This window comes from Denticeps clupeoides, chromosome 6 (assembly GCF_900700375.1).
Source record: "Denticeps clupeoides chromosome 6, fDenClu1.1, whole genome shotgun sequence".
Lineage (NCBI taxonomy): Eukaryota > Metazoa > Chordata > Actinopteri > Clupeiformes > Denticipitidae > Denticeps > Denticeps clupeoides.
Genome location: NC_041712.1, coordinates 21,670,072 through 21,695,128, shown reverse-complemented (window position 1 = coordinate 21,695,128; position 25,057 = coordinate 21,670,072). Strand labels below are relative to the sequence as shown.

Genomic DNA, 25,057 nt, shown 5'->3' with positions numbered 1-25,057 from the left:
TTTAGATGTACAAGATGCACATACACACACACACACACTCACACACACACAGAAATAAGAAATCTGGCAGCTGGAAGCCAGCAAGGCATCACAGCACATGGATGGACCACTTTCCTCGTTCCAAGAGAGAAAAAAGAGGAGAGGAAATCTGTTTCCTGTCATCTCCCATCTTGTCAGTCTCTGCTCAGACATCTTGCATCCTCTCCACCAGCTGTTTTAGCTCTGCGATGACAGATGGCACACTCACTTTGATATCAGCTCTCCCTCGCTCGCTCTGCCCAACACTCTGCCTTTCTCTCCCTCTCACAACTTAAAAAAAAAAAAGTTTCATCATATCACGAAGGTCCACTTGACCTTGGATTTGGACATGGAAGATGATGCAAGTAAAACCAAGGGCTAAAATAATCTAAAAAAAATATCCAGAGGTGAAATCTCCATCTTTTGCACAAACCAGTCCCAAAGGTCCCAAATGTGTTCATTGTCAAATCATTGCATATTATACTACATACAGTGTCTAGACATTCATATTTACAAGGACAGCACTTGGCGAAGCTGAAGAGCTGCAAGTACTGATCATCATTAAAATAAATAAGGCATGCTTGCAAAAATATTGTAGAACCCACAACACAAATAAATAAATAAAAACTCTAGATATAGATGGAAAAAGAATCACAAAAACACTTTTTTAAATTTAATTTGTAATATTTTTTTAATTGTTTCATTATTTTATTAATAAGGCCAAATACTCTGTTGTATCCTATAATATACTATAATGGTCTTGTTTTATATATATATGTAGATAATCATTTATAATTGATATATTCCATAATCCTTGTGTCAGGACTAGGTGATATAGCTGAAAAATGTATTTATGTATTTAGGTTTATATAATTAACTTTAACTTGAAAATACTCACTGTATTCAGCATTATACTAAGAATCAACACTATATGGTGCTTCCTTGAACATGCAAATGAGTGATCATTCGAGTAGAATAACTTGGACTATATGGATTTATACGTGGAATATCGACTATATCATTGGCCCTTGTGGATTCCAAATGTTATTCTTTCACAATGTATTAAACACAACTTAGAGCACAGATATCATGATAAAATGTGCATATTACAAACAAATGAAAAAAAAACAATATAATGAAATGAATATTTTCCTTATTAAATACGTTCCTTTCCTATAACATTTTTGGCAATTCATGAAAAAAGTAGCACCACCACCCTTGTTGTCTAGACAGTTACAGAGTCTGACTAAAAGCCATTGTTCTCTCTGTCCTTCACTGTGATCTCAGAGGACATGTGACCCTCATACACACAGAGCCGTGACATTCCCACCACTCGCTGCCAGCCAGACGGCCAGGTGACTGGCATGCTGTACACACACATGTACAGACAAAACACACATTTCTTTCAAGGACCACGATTGGTACAATCACATGGTTGGTCAGAAGGTAGTGAATCTACAACATTTTGTACCCCAGCAACACACACACGCACAGAAGCAAGGAATTCTTGTTATCACTGTTCCCGTGTAATGAGTTCAGAGAGTTTTTCTTGTGAAAAGTCTTTTTCTGTCAATATCGCTCCATCTTGCTGCTCTCAGGCACTTTATTCTGACTGTAACTGCAGAAGCCACTTAAACGTTTAATATCAGATTTTCATGGGTTGAAAGTGTCTCGTTGCCGAGAAACCCCTGAATAAAGGCATTGTTCACACACACACACACACACACACACACACACACACACACACACACACACACACAAACAAATGCAGAGTGTAGCAGAGCAAAGATGAAGAATGAAAGCAATGGTAAAACGACTGTGAGTCTGGATTGTCAGCAGTCTGGAAAATGCTCACAGCACTACTGATCCTGCCACTTTTGTTCCACCCCAGTGTTCCTCATCTCAATTTTCACCATCCAAGTCCCTTCCTGAAACCTACACCTTCACGTTTTTCAGTAAAAACACAAGTTGAGACCAATCATTGTACAACCACCACATAGTAATCAACACCAGTTCGAAGGTTGAACAAACCAATTCAACCTCACGGGACATCATTGAGCAGAGGGCGAGCAACCTTTATAACCTACACAATCTGTAACCAGTCCTCTCTGGACCAGAGCAAGGTTCACAAACTCTATTGTACATTAGACATATTCATTACAAACATTTTTACAACTGTACACTTAGACATATTACAATACGGCATTGCATCTAGTGCATCTATATATTAAAATAACATTATTAACATATATGCATGTAAAATTTTGCTGACAACTACAGTGATTTGGCCACAAATTGGCTGATGACGAATGACCTTTATGACCCTTAACCAGTGCCAATATCATGCTGACGATAAGCCATTTCAATATTCAGTAAATGAGAATGCAGGATAGAGGATCTAAGACTGGCACTAACTTTTGACTGTAAACCTGATGTATTGACCATGTAAGTGAACGCACAGTCAAAAATTGGCCTTTTCTGAGGCAGGTTACATCACCTTCTGTGCGGGCAGAGCATGACTGCATTTCCTCACTCTGGACGTTCTTTTAAACATCTGGAGCTCAGGGATTTGTCCGTAATCCCCTTTCTGTGCTGCTGAGTACAACGTAGGAGTTGCTCCACATGTCTGAATCATGACTCCCTCTCTCACTGAAAAGCACGGAGATTTATGTCGACAGTCAGGGTCAGGAGTTCTCTAAGCCTCTTAGCACTTCAGCATTTAAGGCATAAATAAATGAAACTGGTTTGGGTTGAGTGTCTCTTTGGTGAAAGGAGAAGACAGAGCCGCTCTTACTCCTTTCGCTTTCATCCGGCGAGGCTTTGTGCAAAGTGTACGTGCAAGTCTAACCCTTTTTCCTCCAAGTAAACGTCATTCTGGGATCAAAGAGGCACTTACAAACAGATAATCAGCTAAAATCACAGGTATTCTAAAAGCTCAGACGTTCAACACAGAGAGAGAATTGTGGCAGAAGTTGGTGAATGACGCATTGTAGTTCACTTTCATGGGGCAAATATTATCATGTAATCGATCGTGCACCGAAGGTGACACTGTACAGTCTTACAGAAGACTGATGTCACATCTTATCTCAATGTGCATTAACACAATTTCACCAAAGACAATTTACATGAAGTAAAATAATAAGAAAAAAGGGACAGAGGCAAATTCTATTATGGTGTCAGCATCAAGTATCACTAAACAAAGCCTATTTCACAACCATTGTGCTCTGCAAAAACTATTATTGCAGACTACATTGAATGGAAGGTCAATGAATTAATAGGAACATGCACATATTATAATATTATAATATTTTATGGCAGCCAGGCTATATGATGATACATTCGTTTGAATAACCAGCGAGTAAGAGTGTGAGATTATGGATTATGGACTGTGCCGCTCTACGTCACAGAACGGAGGTGTAGATACTGCACTTACATAAGAATATTTCCTAATGTCCTGAGTAACAGCCTAGAACAAGCAGGGAGGGCTTCCTCTGGCCCACCCACTGCATCCCAAAAACACACACACACTTACACTACGGCACTGTGCTCTAAGTACAGGGAACAAGTACGAAGTGTGTAATCACCCGCATTATAACTGAAGCATCAGCACGACGTCTCAGCTAATTTAGCGTGGCAGCGCTGAACACACCCACACACACTCAGCGGGGAGAAAAGGAGGCGAGAGGAGATCCCACAGCAGCGCGCAGATTAACTCTCATCTCCTCTGATTTCAGAGAACCAGGAGGACAAAGCCGAGGTATTTCAGAAACATAAAAGTAAAAGAGATAACGAGAAACATTTAGCGGTGGTCTTTCCTAGATAACACAACCGAGAGCGAAACATGCACTAACACACACACACACGTCTTTAATTACACTGAACCATATTCTTTAAAAGCATCATTTAAACATAACCTACACATAAAGCATACACAAACTGTACACATGGATTTGGAAATATGTCTATGCCATATAACCTACACAACACACACACACGTCTTTAATTAGACTGTACCATAGACATAACCTAGATTTGCTGTATTTGCTGTAATAAAATGAATTCAAGCATTCAAAACATTGTCATGCCCACTTAGAGCAAATACTAGATAAAAATGAACTAATATAACTAATATTAATCTCACAAAGCACCAGCCCTTCACATCTCTTTCCCTAAATGTGAATGCATTGGCCAATCAGTTGAGTTTGTGAGAGGTCTCAGAATAACTTCATAATGCAGAAATTATTAACAAAGTAACTACACATAATACCGATGGTACGCCAACATCAATTTTCACAGTCGTCGAGAATCCCCACAATGGAACTCCGTATATAAGCGTTTTTTTTAAGCCTCCTTCATCACATGGTACAATATCGCTGCCAGTAGCTCACAGCTCCATTTTGCAGAATGAGACATAATCAGAGTGAGACTGTGTGTGTGTGTGTGTGTGTGTGTGTGTGTGTGTGTGTGTGTGTGTGTAACCTAAGATCACTTGCCAGAAGCACGGCGTGTTATCTGTACATCCACCAGTACATCTACCCGAAACACACACCACAGACTGTGTGGCAGAGGCTGTGTCAGTCTACACTAAAACTTTAAACACACACACAGAGGGAGAAAGTAGGTCTTTGGTTTAATCACACACCTCAGTGGTCTAAGATGTCACTCGAGTGACGAGCCACAGACGACTGTGGTTTTATCAACGCCGCCCGCCTGTATCTAAAGTCATCAGAACACAACAAGGAGTACCGCCTGCAAACTAACACACACCTCCCAATCTAAGATATTCGAAAGATATCCAGATTTTTTAACTTCTTTGTCTATCCTGCTAAATGCAGATTATTCGAATCAGTGCCACCGGAACCGGATTAATGAAAATAATCAGAACTCATCTCACACTTTGTTCCAGCTTTTCATGTATTTATTGAGACCTTATCTCACTTGTGAGGCCTTTGATTCCTAAGAGGAGGATCAATAATATATGCAAAGCTTAAAATCGCTGGCGTGATGCATGTAACATTTATGAACTCTTTACACATGCACTGGCAATAAAAAAAAAATCCTCAATCTGTCAATACACGATTGTCAGCAGTATCATCAGATCAATGGCAATGGGTTCTTATTACGTTGCCAGCCTCTGAACTCAGAAGACCAGGAGGGGGGAAAAGCGCAGCGATTTATCGACTTACCTTCTCGTTATATTTGAACTTGACATAGAACCAGCTTGACTTGATCATCCTGCCGGCCTCCGTGGCCCTGGGTGACCGGCGCTGGGGCTGGGTGTCAGCGAGGGCCGTCGCTCACAGAGGCGTCAGGAGGCAGGAAGGGGAATAAATGTCTCCGGAGTCGAGCGGCTCGGCAGCCGCTCTGTTAAGCCTGGGGACCGCTAATGCTGCGCTGGCGCTCGCCTCCTCCCCACGCTCCCTCCCTCGCTGTGCCGCCCTCTCTCTTCCTCTCCCTCTCAGTCACTCTGGCAGGATGTCAGCAACGCTCCAGAGGACCGCCAGCCTCCTCTCCCCCGGTCTCTCCATCATTCCCCATCTTTTTCCCCCCCCTTTTTTTTTTTACTTAAGCTACCCTCTCCTCTCTATCTTCCCATTTCGTTATCCATTTTCTCCCCGCGCCATAATCTCTCTGTCCATCTCGTCCTGTCTGGTGCTGCCGGTGCTCTAATGAATAATGAAAAACAGACTCATTTCCCGCCGGCCTGCATGTCCACCTGACCGAGCAGAACCCCGACGCACACACACAGCCCACAGCAGATCATCTTAAAAGCAGGGTTGTTTTTAACACAGTGCCCAAAATCCATGATAAACTGCAAACCTCTGACCTGAGTGATTATATACATAACCACAGTAACCTGCTGGCACAGCATTTCCTCACCATTAACAAACAAAAGATGTGATATGGACATTCAGATAAGTAGGACGCACTTTTCATAATGTTTTGTAAAGAAGTGACCTGACAATGAATATCCATTGAGCTCCAAATCCACACTTTACTGCAATCTATACTGCAAAACAACCGATGAAGTGTGATGACAACACACCTGGGATGCGCTTTACCCGCAAACCCCATGTAGCCCATGAGTAGTTATGTACATACATACAGCTACATCCCACGTTGTCACCTTAAGAAGCAAATGGACAGAGCGGTCAACTTACCCAGCCCTGAACTGTAGTGAACTATAGTGACACCACAGGGTGCCCATAACATAGCTGCTTGTTGAAATTTGAATGACAAAATGGCACAAATGTTCGACATTTTAACAATATCTGAGTAATGAACATCCTTTTGTGAGGATTTGAATCTCAGAGAGTAATAATTGGAAAACTGCATATATGGGCCACTGGGCTCACACAGCAGGTGCTGGTGCACGTGATTAGTGGGTCCTGATCACACTCAGCTGATGCTAATGAGGCACAAGTGATTACAACCTATTATAAGAGTGCATGCAGCAAGCATTAATGTGGACATTGATGCTTCCTTAATGTACCTGACCTGCACCTACAGGCCTGTTTTTGTTCTATTTCTGTTTCCTTTTCTGTTTAAAATAAATGGCCTTTACGACAATGATGAGCTTCTGTGCCTCCTTCCCCATCACACCCGGAGTCCAGACAATATGACTCCAATTTACATATTACTGCCAATTTCAAGTATATTGACTCCCGCTAACAGTGACCATTAAGGTATTTATGCTGATATACTTCTATAATACTAATGTTGTTATACTTCTCTGTTTTATATGAGTGTGTGTGTGTGTGTGTAAATACTGTTGTTAGTGGCAAAAATTGGGTGCTCACTTGTTCCACACAGACACAAACATTAAAACTGTGTGTGTATATAATGATGTCATCTGTGTGTGGTGTGAACACATGCCAAATGCAACAAACCACATCATCCCCACAAAGGCTGTCCAAATTTGGCGAGGCCACAAGACCAGAGCGCCTTGTGCTTCCAGTGCACCGTTTATCACAGTGACAGCAAGACCAGCGACTGTAACGCTACCGTAACATCACAACGTGTCGTATTCACACACCTCGGCCTCCCTTCTCGCCGTCCGGCAATTCCCATTCTAACCTTCTGCGCTTCCAATCTGGCACACGCTTCATTAGGTTGTTAATGAGTGCCTGGATCAGTTGATAACGATCCCCCTAATTAAGCAAAGGCTGGAATAGGCACATTGTGACGGGGGGAGTAGGGGGCAAACAGGCCGGAGAAAACCTGGAAGTTGAACAGCTGCTGAGGGTGAGATGGAGTTTCTTCTCGTCCTGTTCACTTCAGTCTGTAACATGTAGGCTTCACACGCGCTGAAAAGGTTGCAGGCCCTTAACGTAACGTGACGGAACGTAACAGAGCCGTAACAAGACCAGATACATATTATTTGATGTTAATAATGCAATTTATAACTATGTAGCAACAGCAGCATGTTTCTGTTTCTCACTAAGCAGCATGTGCAGATGTAAAATGCTGAGGAGTTCTGCATACACCACTGCTTGGAGGAGGAGCATTAATGTGTCTTCAGCAGAGTGAGCGATGAATCCGTGCAAAGTTCCAAGGCGTGTCACTCGTTCTCACAGCTCCGCCTTCTTCCACATCTCTGTTGGAACTCACCCCCCTGTGAGGACATGTTAAAAAGTCCTGCTCTCTCCCTCCCTCCCACACACACACACACACACACCCTGCTACAACTTTATTCCAATCACAGCAAACCAAAAAAGGAAGTAATGTTACATAAATAGATATATAAATAAGCACACAGCCTCCATTAAAGAGCCTCACTACAGAATGGTGAAAAATGGCCACTGCAGGCAGCGGCCGGGAGAATTAGGGAGAAAAGTAGCCTTGTGGAAAACTGTCTCCACCCCCATCGCAGGTGAGCGATGGTCTGCTGCGGTAACCATCTCAAGCGTTTTACATCCCGCATCAGCCAATTAGGCCCAGCGTGGGCCGAGGCAACGGCGTTGGCGCAGAGTGAACGGAAGGTCGAGGGGCGGGGGTCTTTTCTTGACGGAGTGCTGCTGCCATCAGGGCGTCAGCTGGCCCGCTGTGGGCACGTTTGGGATAAAACGCCGCTGCAGGCGTCAGGCGACATGCGTGCACAAACACACACGCACCGTGTGAGTCTGAGGCTTAATCCCCAGAGCCAATGGAGCGAAGGCAATATGGTGAGGACACGCCTCCATCTCCGGCGCCGCGGGGCCTCCTGCAGATCTGGCCCGGGGGCATGGTGGATGTGTGGCTCGCTTGATGCTCCGCGGGGGTGGTGGTGGTGGTGCTGGGAGGGTTAACCGAGCGTGATTTCTTTTCACCTGAGGCCGACGCCCTGAGCACGCCAACAGGACGACAGGCCGGCTGCTGCACACACTCCAGATGTTCTAGAGCCCCGGAGCTACAGAAAGCAAGCTAGCGTCCAATTTTCCACTAAAGAAAAAACTTTCCTAAACGCTTTTAGTAGTTCCTTTAATCTTTTAAGCTCTTGTGGGAAGGGGGGAGTCAGGTCTTCACGCAGCACAGAACTTATATAATCAAATGAATAGCAGAAGTGCAAAAGCACAAAAAAAAAAACTACCTCAAAGGAGGGAAAGATTTCAGAAACACACAGGTGACCTTGGTTTCCAACTCCCCCCTGTTATAGCAGCTCGTGAAGACAAGTTACATGACCGGAAGAAAGATCAGCATCTCCAGGTGCATGATGGGAAGATGGAATGCTTTGCCCTCCTTGGCAGACCTCTCTAATGCTCCAGCACGCACAGAGAGGGCAGCTGTTTCTCTCTCTCTCTCTCGTTTGCTTCCACGTCCTCATTCGGTCCCTGGCGGTGAAGTGGGTGAACTTCCTGTGACATGGCCAGTAAATGGGTCAAGATTGGCAGATTCCCACGCAAAATGCTGCCATTAATGTAGCTCGTTTTCAGCTCACTGATAAAATACAGCTAGAAAGCGCACACACACACACACACACACACAAACTCATTTACAAACTATACACACTTTACATACACTGATACCAGCTGCAATGAAATTAAATACAAATACATGAAAGTTAATTCACCACCTCCCATAAACATAAGATCACAATCAGGCACACGCAGGTAGACCCGCACACTATTAAATGGAGTCAGCCTCCTAATATGGTAAGATTAGTGTAACTGACTGTGTTGGCAGTAGGGCTGCCACAAATGATGACTGTGATAGTCGACTGGTAGCCGGTTATTAGTCTACTAATCAGGTCATGCACCGACATGCACTGCTGCTCTTATACAACCATCATTATCTCACAACAATTCTTTAACTGTAGCATAAAGTGCAACATTCTGGTAACTGTTCAAATCTGCTGTTTATCATTTCGAGTAAATGTACAATATACTCCCATATACTCCTGCAATACTATTGTAGCTAAGTCTGTGCTGAAAATAGGTGACGTAATCGGAACTAGTCAACCACTGAACTAACCACTGAACTAATATTCATTCCATCAGATTCTTCACCACATCAGGATCTTGCTATTTACCTGGACAACTCGCAGCTCTCTCCTTCTGCAACAGCCCGCAACCTTGGAGTAACAATAGACAACCAACTCTCCTTCTCAACTCACATCAGCAATCTTTCCCGCTCATGTAGATTCCTTCTCTACAATATCAGACGAATCCGCCCTTATCTGTCAACCCAGGCCACCCAACTACTGGTTCAGTCCCTAGTAATCTCACGACTGGACTACTGTAACTCCCTTCTAGCTGGTCTACCACTATGTACCACCCGACCTCTACAACTAATACAAAATGCAGCAGCACGACTGATCTTCAACCTTCCCAAGTTCTCCCACACCGCCCCTCTGCTACGTTCCCTCCACTGGCTCCCAGTAGCTGCACGCATCAGGTTCAAAATACTGGTGCTGGCCTACAAAGCCAAACATGGAGTAGCACCATCCTACCTCACAGCCCTCATTACACCTCGCACTGCACCTCGTATACTCCGAGCCTCCAGTACTGCTCGCCTGGTCCCTCCATCTCTGAAGGTAAAAGGAAAACATTCATCTAGACTCTTCTCCATCTTGGCCCCTCGGTGGTGGAATGAACTTCCCCTCGAGGTCAGAACAGCTCAGTCACTGAGCACCTTCAAACGACAGCTCAAGACCTTCCTCTTTAAAGAATATTTAGATTAAATTGTAATTTTCTTGTTGTCAAACTTTGTGTACAGAATCTACAACAGAGTGAATTAAATAGATGTATTCATAGTTGGGGTCCTAGTGAACCGGAATTGATCTCTTCATCGATGGTAACTTGAAAGCACGTTGTAAGTCGCTCTGGATAAGGGCGTCTGCCAAATGCTATAAATGTAAATGTAACCAGTTGTGGTAGCCCTAGTTGGAAGTAAATGCTAACATGAGGCATTTCCCACAAACATGTGAAAGTGGAGTGATACACAGCAAGCACAGCACACGGTGACACAACATGTGTCCTCTGCATTTAACCATCACCCTTAGTGAGCAGTTGGCAGCCATGAAAGGTGCTCTGGGGAGTGTGTGGGGACCTCAGTGGCATCTTTAGCTATAGATGATATATAAAATTGTCCCCTCCATGTGCACAAAAATCATGTCTCTTTGTGTTGGTATCCCTCCGTCTATGTGTGTGTCTTTCGGGGTGGTGGTCACATGTTCTACTACCATTGCGTCCCTAAGCAAGACACTAAACCCTGAATGTCTCCAGGGGGAACTGTCCCTGTTACTACTGATTGTAAGGTGCGCTGAATAAGGGCATCTGATAAATGCTGTAAAAGTAAATGTCTTTGTCTCTATGTACAAGTATAACAGTGGACAATGTTAGTGTGCCTAACTAAATACTGAAAATGTTTCATCAGATGGTGGATGGTAGTGTGTCGGTATGTGTGTGTGCACGTGTGAGCAGACAACAGTGTGTTACAGTCCCCTTGCATGTTCTCTCAACAGTTTCTCACTCACATCCACACACACAGACACACACACTTGTACACAACACTGCCCACGAGCCCCCATGACTCATACGTGAGCCAACTGAGTTGATCTCTGCAAATTAATTTCACTTTTTTTTTATATCATGCCACACAAATGATAGTGGCAGAATTGAAAAGAATCTTTTCTGTCATCTTTATTGAGTTGGCTGAGCTGGCAGCAGATACAGTTAAGTGATGCGAAAAGACAGAACAATGCCTGCCTGTGCATTTCATCACCATTTAGTTGAGTTAAATCAGCATTTTCAACAGACAGAGACAAAGATATCTGTACAAATCTGTAAAAGTAAAAGGCAGTGCTAAATAGTAATTTAATTCACTTATCAATTCATTCACTCTTTTTTGACTTCATTGTTGTACATGTTACCTGAAGAGCACTAATTTAAACAATAACCATAATAATACAACAAAGCTATTACAAATATTACTATATATATATGTGTGTGTGTGTGTGTGTATATATATATGTTTTTTTTTTACAGCATTTATCAGACGCCCTTATCCAGAGCGACTTACAATCAATAGTTATAGGGACAGTCCCCCTGGAGACACTCAGGGTTAAGTGTCTTGCTCAGGGAAACAATGGTAGTAAGTGGGATTTGAACCTGGGTCTTCTGGTTCATAGGCGAGTGTGTTAACCATTAGGCTACTACCATCCTATTTACATAAATAAAGTGTCAATGAAGAGTATAGAAAAACTAAATGTCTATTGATAAAGTACTAAACAAATGAACTCTGATCATTTTTTTGGAAATCAGGAAATCAGTCTTTATGATTTGGACAGAGCAGAAACCACAAATATGCCCCAATGCCCCATACTAACACAGAGGAAAAATAGAGAGACTGGCCTAAATATGAAAAGTGACAGGCCCAGGGCCTGGTGTGCAACTCAGAAAGCAGCGGGAAAGGCTGGAGAAAAAAAGACGGAGGAAGAGGGAGAAGGAGAGGGAAAGGGAAAGAGAGGATAATTCCATGTTACAATGACTTTCAGATGCTGGGGATGAAGCCAGCCCTCCACCCCCTCCAGCCTCCAACACTCTGTCTCTCCTTCACCCTTGTGAGCTTCGCACGCACACCCCCTTAACCCCACACCAACCCAGCTGCATTGCCTTTACAAAGGGAGAGATCAAATGAAAGGGAGGAAAGAGAGATAAATGCAGCATAATTGCACCCAGATGAGGGGGCACAAGAATGAAGTGGGCTGGAGGGGGAGGCAAACCAAGCAACGCTGCTCTTCACAAAATAGTCTACCACCATCACAGCACTAAGGTAGTCGTCCAAACCATTAAACAACTTGTAAACCACCATCACAGCACTCTATACACTCATCTTAACCATTGCACAACTAATATACAACCGTTATAGCTTTATATACACACACACACACACCAGAATTATGCAACAAGCATACGATCATGATGGCACTATAAACACTTATCCCCACATTACACAACTAGTAGACAATCATAATGACACTATAGACACTCATCTCCATATTACACAAATTGTACATGATCATGATGACGCTATAAACACTTATCCCCACATTACACAACTAGTAGACGGTCATAATGACACTATAGACACTCATCTCCATATTACACAAATTGTACACGATCATGATGACGCTATAAACACTTATCCCCACATTACACAACTAGGGTGGTAGTAGCCTAGAGGGTAACACACTCACCTATGAACCAGAAGACCAAGTTTCAAATCCCACTTATTACCATTGTGTCCCTGAGAAAGACACTTAACCCTGAGTGTCTCCAGGGGGGACTATCCCTGTAACTACTGATTGTAAGTCACTCTGGATAAGAGCGTCTTATAAATGCTGTAAATGTATACGGTCATAATGACACTATAGACACTCATCTCAATATTACACAACTGCAACATGATCATGATGACACTATAAACACTTATCACCACATTTGAATGGAATTAAATACACTCAACATTACATCACACAACTAATAATGGGCAGTGATGGCCTAGCGGGCAAATTGTGTGCTTCACAATGATAATCACTTCACTTTCACAAATATCCAACCATCACAATGCTCATCTTAGCACCATATACTGTTGCTCCCCAATAAAGGTCAATGTTCAGTGGGTCAGGGGGAACACTCCTGTTGATGAGAGTCAGGGGAGAATGCAGGTTTTTGATGTTGACCTCCTGGGCACTCATCTGATTACAAGCCGTTAAAGTGCTGACCACACATGAACAAACATGGCTGTGATTTATTCACCCAGCAGCGCAACACAAGGGCTTCAACGTAAACAGCGGTCGAGCCTACATACTGTTACAGAAAAGAGCTCTCAGCAAAAACACGACCAAATGAGTGCACTTACACAAGATATAATAACAAAGCTGAACTTCACTGGCATTGGAGAAAGGGAAGAGAAATACATTTAAGAGCTGAAGTACAACGTGGCAATGGCTGACACATGAAAAAGAGGCATATACAAAACACACCAAGGGAAAATGTGTGTATATAAGAGATAAAAGGCAGAAAAGAGAGATATGGGAGGGTAAGCACCACAAAGAATAAAATCTGTCCTGATGAGAGCACAGTCGTGCATTTAATATCAGCACCAGCCCCCCACTACACCTCAAGACACAAACAAAGCACAACAAAATATTACCTTATTAAAATCAGACATTTAAATAAATCATTATGAATGACAATGAGCCAGTTTATGGCCAAATAAGGCTGATAATGGTTAGAGTGGCCAAAAGATAATACAGCTTCATATTCAGGATATGAATAGTTGTGTGGGGGTAGATGGGTACGTGTGTGTTTCAGTCTGGGTCTGCTCAATAAGGGCACATCTGTCATGTCTGCACCGGCTCTGCCCCCCAGGACATGCTCTCCCTCTCTTACATTTCCGGGTTGTGGGCTCCTCATCATGCTCTCTCCCCAGGTTCCATGGGCAAGGATAGTGATCCTTCCAGGTGTAACGAGCATAAGGTGCGGTCATTTTGTCTTATCCTCTACCTTATATAAGCTCTGTGTGATCCAGAGTCTACAGAGCAGATATCCAGCACGAATCCTGAGTGCGTCCTGTATGTGTGTATGTGTCCCCATCAACATACTGGTACATGCTGTGAAGGGCTGTTACTGATTCTGAGGCAGCAATGGGGGAGTTGTGACACATGCTGAAGGGAGTGGAGGTAATCGCCAACCACCAAAATCTTGAGTATATTCAACAGGCAAATATCTGAATCCAAATCAGGCGAGGTGGTCTTTGTTCTTCTCCCAGTTCCATTTTAAAATTACATACTGGCCCAGTAAGCTAAAAGTGAGCGAATGTGCTCTCTTGGCAGTGTTCTGCAAGCGAGTCTGTCAAAGAGCCTGAGTCCATTTTGCCCCCCTCCATGATTGTGACTTCTGTCACATGGGACCTCGACGAGGAGATCGCTCCCACATCACGCCAGCTACCGGGCGCCCGGGAATTTGCAGGACGAGAAGAGTGGTGGCCAGAAAGTACTGGTGGCTTTCTTTACAGAAATATGTACAGACGAGTGTCTCCTCATGTACTGTCTGCACCACCTTGTTTATTCCCCTGTCCTTTGTACAAATAAACGTCCTTTTTGCTGCATCCGTGGCATCCTTCGTTTTCTCCTCCCTCTGGCTTCAGTGACAACATCACTTTACTTTCCTGGGAAATTTTTGCAATCTGCTGAGCAAAACTGTCGAATTGAAGAAGCCAATAAATTAACTCTCACACACATATATATGAATATGAAACACAAAAACAATACTAATAACATTGCCCTAAAAGCAGGAATGTGCCAAACGGGAGAGTCAGAGAGCCAGCGACAGCCCGCCTCCAACACCAGACTGCAGTGACCCAGTCCTCATCCGTTCTTCAGGCTGAGATTATGGAATACGAATGCGTCGGCTGACTGTGCGCCAATCCTACGCCGTCCAAGGCTCGCAGCAAAGAAAGAGGACATTTTGTTCAGACTCAGCTAAAGTGGTCAGGTATTCATAAGCCATGAAAAAAATTTATTGTAAGTTTTTACATCCAAAGCCTACAATTCTCCACGCAGCCTGGGCTAAAGCAAACCCAATAAACTGCCTTGCTTTTAATTATTCATGGGTTCTAAATGGCACTGAATTGGCACAGGAGGTGAGAGGAAAATGACTGTGATTTAAAACACAGTCGACAGCCACGCTAGCATAATACCAATTCCCAAAGGTGCAGCAATTTCATTCATGGCTCCAGGTCTATTCAAATTCTGCTAAATGGCCATTCCAAACATTATATGTACCGTAAAAAAAAAACAAACAAACAAAAATATTCTTAATACCTAACAATGAACAAATATTTCATTTCTTATTTTTCAGTATAACGTGTGTATGATTAATAGGCCGAATGCAGCACCCAAAAATGTCATACAAGAGTCAAAATTGTGTTGTGCTGGAACAATGGCATAACATTTAAGAGCAAACAAATCACAATTACAGTGCAGGAAGGACATAACTGGAACCTCTGCCAAACTGAATGACATGGATGATAAGGTAGCATGAAGCAGTTAGGCTGCAGTTTTAACTGAGAGTGAAATGAGTGCAATTATCCCATTTCCAGGCGGCTGGGGATAAAAAGCTGTTGTGGTGTCTGCCAGCAGTGATACACATCCCTCTGAACCTTTTCCCCACACAATAGGTGGGGGGTGAAGAATCCATGGGCAGGGTCAACAACAATTACATGAATCCACGGCAACCACAGTTAGCAGCAGAATGAAGAAGAACTGGGTCTCCATGCCATCAGAATTATTGATCGCAACCTGTGAACTACACGCGTTGCAGCGACAGGGTGAATGCATCAAGGAGGGTGGAAGCTACATAAGCCGTCAGGTTCACCTGAATCTGATGAGCCATGGTGATTTCACCAGACACAAAGTGGCCTTTCTACTGCACTTTATTTGATTTATAACACACCCAGCTTCAGCACAAAAACAACAGCTTTAGCTAATACACTTCCAGTCCAAAGATTTATTCTCATATGTTCAAAATGCGGCGTAACATTTAACAGTGTAACTATACAAAGTATGCAGCAAAGAACAACACAGAACAAATAGAACAATTGTAGAGCTATTATGAACAATAGAAAGTAGCATTAATGAACAATATTTTGTTGTCCACATAGCCCTTGCTATTTACTATTACTACACTTCTTGTTACTGTTCAGAACATACTATGTGTTTTACTGTCTATTATTTGAGTCTATCAGCACAAATATTATCTTCCCATTGTATGTTATTTATGGTTATGTGTATTATGGATCTCACCAATGACAAATGCAACTTTTTATTTATTTCAGTCTGATCCATTTGGATAATCAGGAAAATGTACTTTTTGTCGAAAATAGAATAGGTAAATTTCTCAGAAAATCATAACAATCACCTATAAACCTGGAAAACAGACATAAGATCCTTCCTAAATGCAACACACAGTAACAGTTTGAGATTTGCTGAGAATGTTTTCCTCCTCCAGCACATGTGGCCCTCGATCAGGCAGATGGTGTCAGACACAACAGCTCACCCTCTCTCCGTCTCTATCTTTCTCCTCCCTCTAAGCACAAGTGCACTCCCACAGTCAGAGAGTCTAGTGTGTGATAACAGGCACGGGGGGATTCCGCTCCTCTGTGAAGCCAGAAAAAATGGCCGATAACATGAGCGAACAAAGTTCGTTAAGCTCGTGAATCAGGCCTACGGTGCAGAGCATAGTGACGAGACAATGGACGAGAGCATATGAGAATAAAGGGAAAAAACCCACCATGATGAGGTGACTGCGATGTTTGAAAGACCTTGACAGGTTGGTCATGGACAGCAGACAAAACAGGACTCAACAAACAAAGAGGCCGGGGCATCTTGTGTTCAGTTGTCAGAGCTGCGCAACAAAACACTTGTTTAAAAAGGCACTCAGAAATGTCTGCCATTCCTTAATATGCAGCCTTCCAAACAGGTCATGGGCCCGCAGGTAGCCTTCGACAGATGAATGGCAGAAAAGCATGACAGACGGAGGCAGCCAGACGTGCTCGGCAGTGAAGGAGCGCCAGCAGCTCTCTTTGTTTGGTGCTCTTCACAGCATTCTTCCTGACAGGCACCAGGGGGTGCCAACACACCACCGAAGGTGTGAGCAACAATAAAATGGCAGGCGTCCCAGTAAAACCATGTGCCTACTTTACATCAGTTGTCGCCAAAATGGTTCTTCCAGGACATTGCCCTATATTTGAGAAAAATTCAACTATGAGGAATTTCCCAATCCACTTGTGTGTGTGTGTGTGTGTGTGTGTGTGTGTTTTAGCCAGGGGGTTAAAATTATACAGGAGAAAAGGTTTATTATGGGTAAGTAGCCTGGTTAAACAGGCCATAGGTTGTTAAAAAAATGCCAAGCTTTTTTTTGTATATGACATCTGTAGGGACTGATAGGGTCAAAGGTAAAAACGTCCCAAGGAATCTTAGAATTTACCTTAGGTGCTGAATCTTAGAATTGATCCAGGTGTGACAACTTAGGAAATATGTTTCATTCTATATAGTATATAATAAAGTAAAAAATCTTTAAACAATATAACAGGTGCATTTCTCTTTGGTAGAGCAACAGTATGTTTATTATACCAATTGTAATCACGCTGTCACAGTATAGTAATATAGTAATAATATATAGAATTTCACCTGGGTTGATTTCATTAAAAGAAAGCTCATGTGACACTCCTTACACCATCTCTGAATTTACTGCCAGTGTCTGCTGGCTGTTTCATTCAAAAGAATGACCAGATCATGTCCCCGTCACTCCCCATCTGAGCCTCCTTCCCACCTTGTCCTCTGTTACATTTTTAAATATGCATTATGGCAAGCATTAGTCAAAAGAATTAATCGTGACAAATAGTACTTATTTAGTACTTATTTATAAGCAAAAAGGGTGATCAATCTGTAACTGTTTGACAGCCCATCTGTCAATGTAAATGGTGGTACAGTCTTCATGATAAAGGAGCAGCTGCAGTGAACTCAGTTAGACCTTGGCCTTATTGATTATCTGTTATTTTGCTCTGCTTGCTTTATCACGCTTGACTCTTACGACTCACGGTAGATTCTCCGGCTACAGACGGTAGTTGCATATTGTACAACACGAGTCAACGGATCTATGAGATCTATGACAGAGAACAAGGCTTGAGAACAAACTGATGGACAGATCAGGGCCAGGGCTCCAGGTGGAGGAGACAGGGAGCAGCGAGCAGCTCCACCCCAACCTGAAGAGATCAGAACGTGGCACCAGCACCGACAGGGCAGATCTGTCACCTATTCACCCTGACAGCACCCTCCAGGGAGGGAAGGAAAAGGGGGTCAAGGGTGATCGAAAGAAAGACAGGAAGAGGAATAAACTGTCCTTCCAAAGGGCAACTGGAGCCCAGCATCCACCTGCCATCTGTGATGGCATTTGCTCGCAGTCGGTGTAGCGAGGAAATCGACAAACATGGCCAGCACTGTGTTTTAAAGAGAAAGAACAGGACCAAATTCATATTTCACAAGGCCAGGACGGAGCTCCATGCTCCGGGCCGATCTCCCACAGCCGCTCCTGTCCTCAGCGCAGGCTGGAAATTTATGGCTCCATGTAAGGACTGCAGAATGGTTATGAAATGTCCCCATCTGTTCCTGCCATAAAACACTCACTCCCCCGCTGCACTCCTCTGTGTATTACCACTTCTTTATTGCATCTCAAAATTTATTAGCAGCCGGGTTGTTTTAGGATTTTCAGCCACCTACCATCTTTTCTCCTCTTTTCTGGAATACTCGGAATATTTCATTCTATCACACATAACTCTCTCCCCAGCTCCTGAAAGAGAGTGGGGGCGCATTTGATCAGTATTACGTTTGTAGGTGAGATATGGACCTTTAGCTCAATCTTACACCGCCACTCCCTTCAACACCAAACACAAGGCAGTCAGGGTTGTGGGGTACGCCACAGCGGGACACACACAAACACTGTAGGGATAATATATACACTACATTATACAGGCTATAAGTACACACTTTTGTAGCTACTCTGTGTAACAAGATATTATGTCTTTGTCCATACCCCTAAACCTAACTATACTACACCCCTTCCCAAGGCAAATGATTTGGATCTTCTTGATTTGTTAAAATCCAAAAAGAGGACTAAAACGTTTTGTGTTGGTTCATGTAAGGACACCTCAGACGAAGGCGCACACAAAGAATGACATTTGGCAAAATAAAAGAACAGTCTATATTTCAGGTGGTCAAAAAGTGAATATGTGACTAACAAACAGTGTTAGAGAAATAGGGGGTGATGCTCCTGCTCTGGGAACTGTTTTTCTCATCTTGTCTCCACTGATTACCTGACTGTGTCCACCAGTTGTCCCCTGTGTAGAAGCCTGCCTCATGTGTCTCATCACAACTCCCAATGCTGAATGCCCTTTGTGCTCCCACGTGAGGGTATGTTTGAGTGTTTATGGTGAACTCAGCTCTCATTTCTAAATGAATGTGCCAGCCCAAGTCTTGTTTCACCATTACGCTGCATCTATGACCACAATGTTACTGAGGAGACCCTCCTTTGAAGAACTGAGCATGGCATTTAATGTACACCGGTTCTATAACAACGTTCTATGTAATCCTCCTGCTGCGGGCCAGACCACATACCAGCCAAAAATATGATAAGAGCGGCTGTTCGCCGCCAGCCTCTCTGCCACCTGATAATGACTGAGAAGAAGAATGGAAAAACCTGGCTGTGTCCAGATGTGCAAAGCTGGTGGGAGAGGGCACTCCCACTGCAATAACTCACATCTGTAATTACAGACAAGAGGAGCTAATGAATGGTGTGGCCATGGTTATTGGGCTTCTGATGCACATTATGATGCAGAGGTGATAATACAATGAGCATCATGACAATATAACACATACCAATGCAAAACAACAATCACAGGCAAAATATAAATCGACTGTGACCTTTTAAGTTCTTTTTATATTTTGAAATGTTACACATTTGCATATAACATTTAGAACATTAAAAATGAAAATACTCTAAGATTTCATGAAAATTCTGTTTTCACAAATTGTCTGTGTTCATGTTTTACCTTTCGCTCACAACAAAACTTTAATGTGCCGGACACATGAACCAGAACACCCATGTTCAAATTCCACTAACATTGTGGGACTAATAAATGCCATAAATGTAAACGTAAAAATACAAAAAATACAAATACAAAAAATGGAATTAGCTCAAAAAAGAAACACACCAGTTAGCCATGGAATGACACGCCCGTCGCCACTGTCGCCCCCAGTGGCTACATCCGCCTATACTCCTCCCCACCAAGCCATTAAATTTACATTTACATTTACATTTACATTTACAGCATTTATCAGACGCCCTTATCCAGAGCGACTTACAATCAGTAGTTACAGGGACAGTCCCCCCTGGAGCTATTTAGGGTTAAGTGTCTTGCTCAGGGACACAATGGTAGTAAGTGGGATTTGAACCTGGGTCTTCTGGTTCATAGGCGAGTGTCTTACCCACTAGGCTACTACCATTTAGTGGCGCTAATGCTCTCCACTCACCATTAAAGCTGGCCTAATCAGAATTCAGAGACAAATCAAAAAGACATGGAACAGTGCACCAGTTCAGTCCAGTCCACTGTTCACGCCCAGTACACTTTCTCCCAAGTGGCAAACTGGCACCTGCAACATTTCATTATGAGGCGTTCCAAAAGCAAGACTCTAAAACTGAATTTAGCTCAAGCATGAAAAAAGTTCAACTTGTGGAAAAAATCTAGGGCTGAAAATACGGCCACTTGCCACTGTACCAGCTTGGGACCAGAACGTGAGTGCGTGTTCGAAGAAATGAGAAACCCCAGTGCGATTGGACTGGTTTAATATGCGAACGAGAGCCGGCGTGAGCCGCAACACCACACGGATGTTGTCGTTCACATTCTAGGTTGAATTGGGGAAAGAGATGAGAGGTGATAAGACGAGCAGGGGTCGAGGTGGAGAAGGAGCCGAGTCGATTATGCCAAATGAGCCAAAATGAAGTAAATTAAAAGTAAATTAAAGAGAAATTAATTCATTGTTGAATGCCAATCAATGACTGAGTGGCTGGCAGTGGCCATCTTGCCAATTTATAGGAGTCACGTAACCTCATCTCCATGTTTCTCCCGGTCACATGGATGGAATCATGTGACAACAATGGACCAAAAACAGCGATTAAAATATAGAAAGAGAAATACAGAAATAGAATCGGCTCTATTGTTTAAAAAGAAATGTTGAATTTGGAATAATCAGGGTGTCTGTTCATGTGGGCATTTTACATTTAGAGTAATAAAGCTGCAGTAATTATTGTTGCTGTTGTTGTTATTTGGTCTAATAATGAAAATAAACCAATCTGTTTCTAGCTACAGGTCTTTCTGCAGGCACAGAAATCATCCAAAGAAACAGAAACCCTCTCTCTGACAAAATGTGAAATCTTCAAAGATTATGCCAAATGAGCCAAAATGAAGTAAATAGAAAGGAAAATAATAAATACAAAGAAATTAATTCATTGTTCAATATTAAACAAAAACCCAGAAAACAACAATGCCCAATTTCACCTGAACAGCTTCGGCACATTAGTTTACCTGTACGGTGCTAATTAACACACACACCATGATCAATGTGCATGCTGTATCTCATGTGAATTATTACAATAATCATTCTTACACCCTGTTCTCTCAGGCCTTCAGACCAGAAACTATTGTCTGTTCCTCGGTCACAGTACAAGCACAGAGGCGGCATGGCGTTTGCAGTGGCCGCCCCATGTCAATCAGTGTCAGACACTGAGCAAAGCACCGTCCCCACACACTGCTCCCCGGGAGCCTGTCATGGCTGCCCACTGCTCACTCAGGGTGATGGGTTAAATGCAGAGGACAAATTTCACTGTGTGCTGTGCTGCTGTGTATCACTGGTGCTGCTGTGTATCACATGTGATGTGGTTCCTTAGGCAGTCCTTTCTCTTAAATGTTTTCTGTTTTATTCAACCCCTTGTTTAATTGAATTTGCTGTCCGTTTCTTCTTATTTTATTTTATTTCATTTTATTATGTTTTCCTTGTTTTTAATGAACTTTTTTCCATGTCTGTCCTGTTCCTGATAATGTAACTTATTTTTTGTTTTAATGTACAGCACTTTGGTCAGCTCCACAGCTCCTGTTGTGTTAAAGTGCTTTATAAATAAATATGGTGTAGTATGGTATGGTATTTCCAAAGTGAAATATGGCCAGCACTGGGTTTATGAGAAAGAACATATTTCCCTTCATGGGACCCTCATTAATAAGATTTAATGAAAAGTGAAGCATCTGAAAATGCACGCGTGCGAACTACAAGACTCATAAATTACAGTTCATTAAGCACTTATCTGCGAGACAGTGTTTACAATGCAAGGTCCTAATTAAAAACTAAAGCGAGACATGCAGTTCTTCAGCCGCACTGTTCCCAATACAATTATGTCCACAGACAGAAGGTGTAATGGGGAATTCATAACCACCAGCAGCATCGAGAGAAACCACCAGTCTGTTGAAATCGCTGGTTCACATCTTCCAGGACTAATATTTAGAAGAGATGGTAAAGTAAAAAAAAGTCCAGATTTTCCTCTACCGCAGACTGTTTCTGCCACAACAATGAAGCACTTAAGCATGATGATAGCCTTGACGTCCCGGCTTCCGCGGCTGAGCTGGAGGAACGTCTCTCTTGCAGCCTCTGCATCAGTACTGAATGGCACCACAGGTTACTACGCTGCACCTGGTTTATTCAGCAGGGGGGAGGTGTCATGTTTTATAAAAAACTATTAAAAACAATCTCATCCTAGTGCCCATTAGTGTGAGTTTGTCCCCACATACACTGAGATTCCATTAGAGGCTGTGAGGCCCCATGTGTAGCATGAAGATGAAGCGGAAGAGCAGAGAGCGCAGCAGGAGATCCAGATTCAGAGAGCGGCGTCTGCCAAATCCACATTCCATAACCGAGAACACAGGAGCGAAGCAGAGCAGAGTGCAGAGTAGACATGGGGGCTTCGCTGTCAGTCACTGGGGGGAAAAAAAAAAGGGAGGGGGTGGATTCCTCTCGGCCTGTAAAGACGGGAAGATTTGAACAGACGCATGAGGAGCCCTGCCAAGGCATCTGAAGATCTCAAAAGACCTGTGGCCTGAGAACGTTCGCAGGCTCACCACAAACCTACAGCCTCCGCACACAGAGCGGAATCACATCGACCCAGAGTATCCCGACAACAGCCAAACACAAAGCCCACAAACACGGAGCAATGGCCAAATGGCACCACAGCGCTACTGATTTTACACCAGACTACAGCCACACATGCAGACCTAATAAGAGATTCATCAATTATTGATGTATTACCTGATTAGATATACCAGTTATCAATAATCTCCAATTAGGCCATGATGTGAGCCGAGAGTCTGCAGCAGCAGCAGCGCGGTCTCATGGGTGTTCCCGTCAGATAATATTGTGTGATATGCGACACGAAAATAAAATGAGTTCCTGTTACCCATAAAAAATTTAATTCAATGTTATTGATTGATAATTTGTCCCACACTAAAGCAGACTACATGTCAATATGAGCTATAGGCTATGGCTATTCTCCCAGGCGAGACCCTGAACAACTATTGATTCTGTTTGGCCACAAATTATACACATAGCAGATAAATATTTAAATACGCATTTCAAGTTTATGATCGCAAAAAAATTGTAGCTCCCAAAACATGACTCCCAAATGTAGAATTGATTTTGTCAAACATGTAACTTTAAGGTATCTTAAGTGAGTCTTAATTGTTTTAATTTTCCAATTCTTGTTGCAATTTTCCAATTCTTTATGAGTATGGATGGTTGATTTCAATTTTTGCCGAAACTGCTATGTAACATTGTATTGCTGTGGTATTAGGCTCAGGTCTAAGAAGATAATCTTCAAGCTGGATCTCTCACAAGCTTCCTTTCACACATTTCAACACTGCTCATGCCAAGAGATAATCATTCTAGCAAAATATGATGCTTTGTGACTATTTTCTCTTCACTATTTTAAACTTTTAGCATTACATCACTTTCTTGGGAATTTTTGTGTCTCTGTATCTTAGTTTTGATTTGGGTCTGCATGTGGCATTGGGCAGTATTGCGTTGAAATCGTAAATATGTCAGACTGATCTGTCTGATAGTTAAAGATGGGTAATTCCCAAGTTGATATATATGTGTGTGTGTGTGTGTGTGTGTGTGTGTGTGTGTGTGTGTGTGTGTGTGTATATATATATATATATATATATATATATGGCTATAAATGTGAATAATATGTAATTACTCTGAAATTTAGACCTATTTCAGCTGATAAAGGCTGACAATAATTAGAGTTTTGGTTCAAATATGATCGGTATTGAACATATTATATTCACAAGACCATCTGTTGAGAAATAACAAAAAAAAAAAAAAACATATCAACTGTAATCCTAAAATCTGTGTTAACAGAAGGCAAGTAAGCCATGGTTTACAGATGACTTCAAAAGATCGCAAACGACATGAATTCGCAGTGGGGTTTTTCATGTAACAGGTTGTAATCATCAAATGTGTGTGTCTGGGCCCTGCGTGTATATGTGTGTGTGTGTGGCTGCTAAAAGCTGAGATTAAAGGTAAGCACCTGTAGAAAAGTGCTGGTGACAGACAGGCTCTTTAGTGGTGAGTGAGGGACCATTAGTGTGGGCAGATTGAGTGTGTGGCGGCGATGCGTTGGCAGGGCGCAGTAAAGCTGGTGGCGAGACGGGCTGGGCGGGCGAGGCCGTAACTCTCGCATCCGGTGGTTAACGAGCTGCTCTGAGCGGCTGGAGCTGCCCGGTCTTGATAGGCCACGGCATGTAAATGCTGACAGAGTACAAATCGGCTGCCATTAAAGAGCCTCACTGCTGAGGAACCTTCGGCTCCCCTTACAGAAAAAAAAGGACACAAAAATGACATTTCAGAGAATCAGTCGGCACTGAAGGGACGTTGAGGGGAAAGGGAGTGGAA

The 25,057-nt window shown here is 42.9% G+C and overlaps 1 protein-coding gene across 7 annotated transcripts in view; it reads right to left on the bottom strand.

The window, feature by feature from the left end:
* auts2a (activator of transcription and developmental regulator AUTS2 a) overlaps positions 1-25,057 on the bottom strand; it is a 200,335-nt gene that overhangs the window by 170,844 nt on the left and 4,434 nt on the right. The window contains exon 1 of one of the 7 annotated variants that reach the window (XM_028982712.1): positions 5,205-5,371. The exons of the other annotated variants lie outside the window; for them this stretch is intronic. Coding sequence (XP_028838545.1) covers positions 5,205-5,252 — 48 coding nt within the window. The 5' untranslated portion in view covers positions 5,253-5,371. Of the gene's footprint in view, positions 1-5,204; positions 5,372-25,057 lie in introns of those variants that run through there. 7 annotated transcript variants of the gene reach the window in all.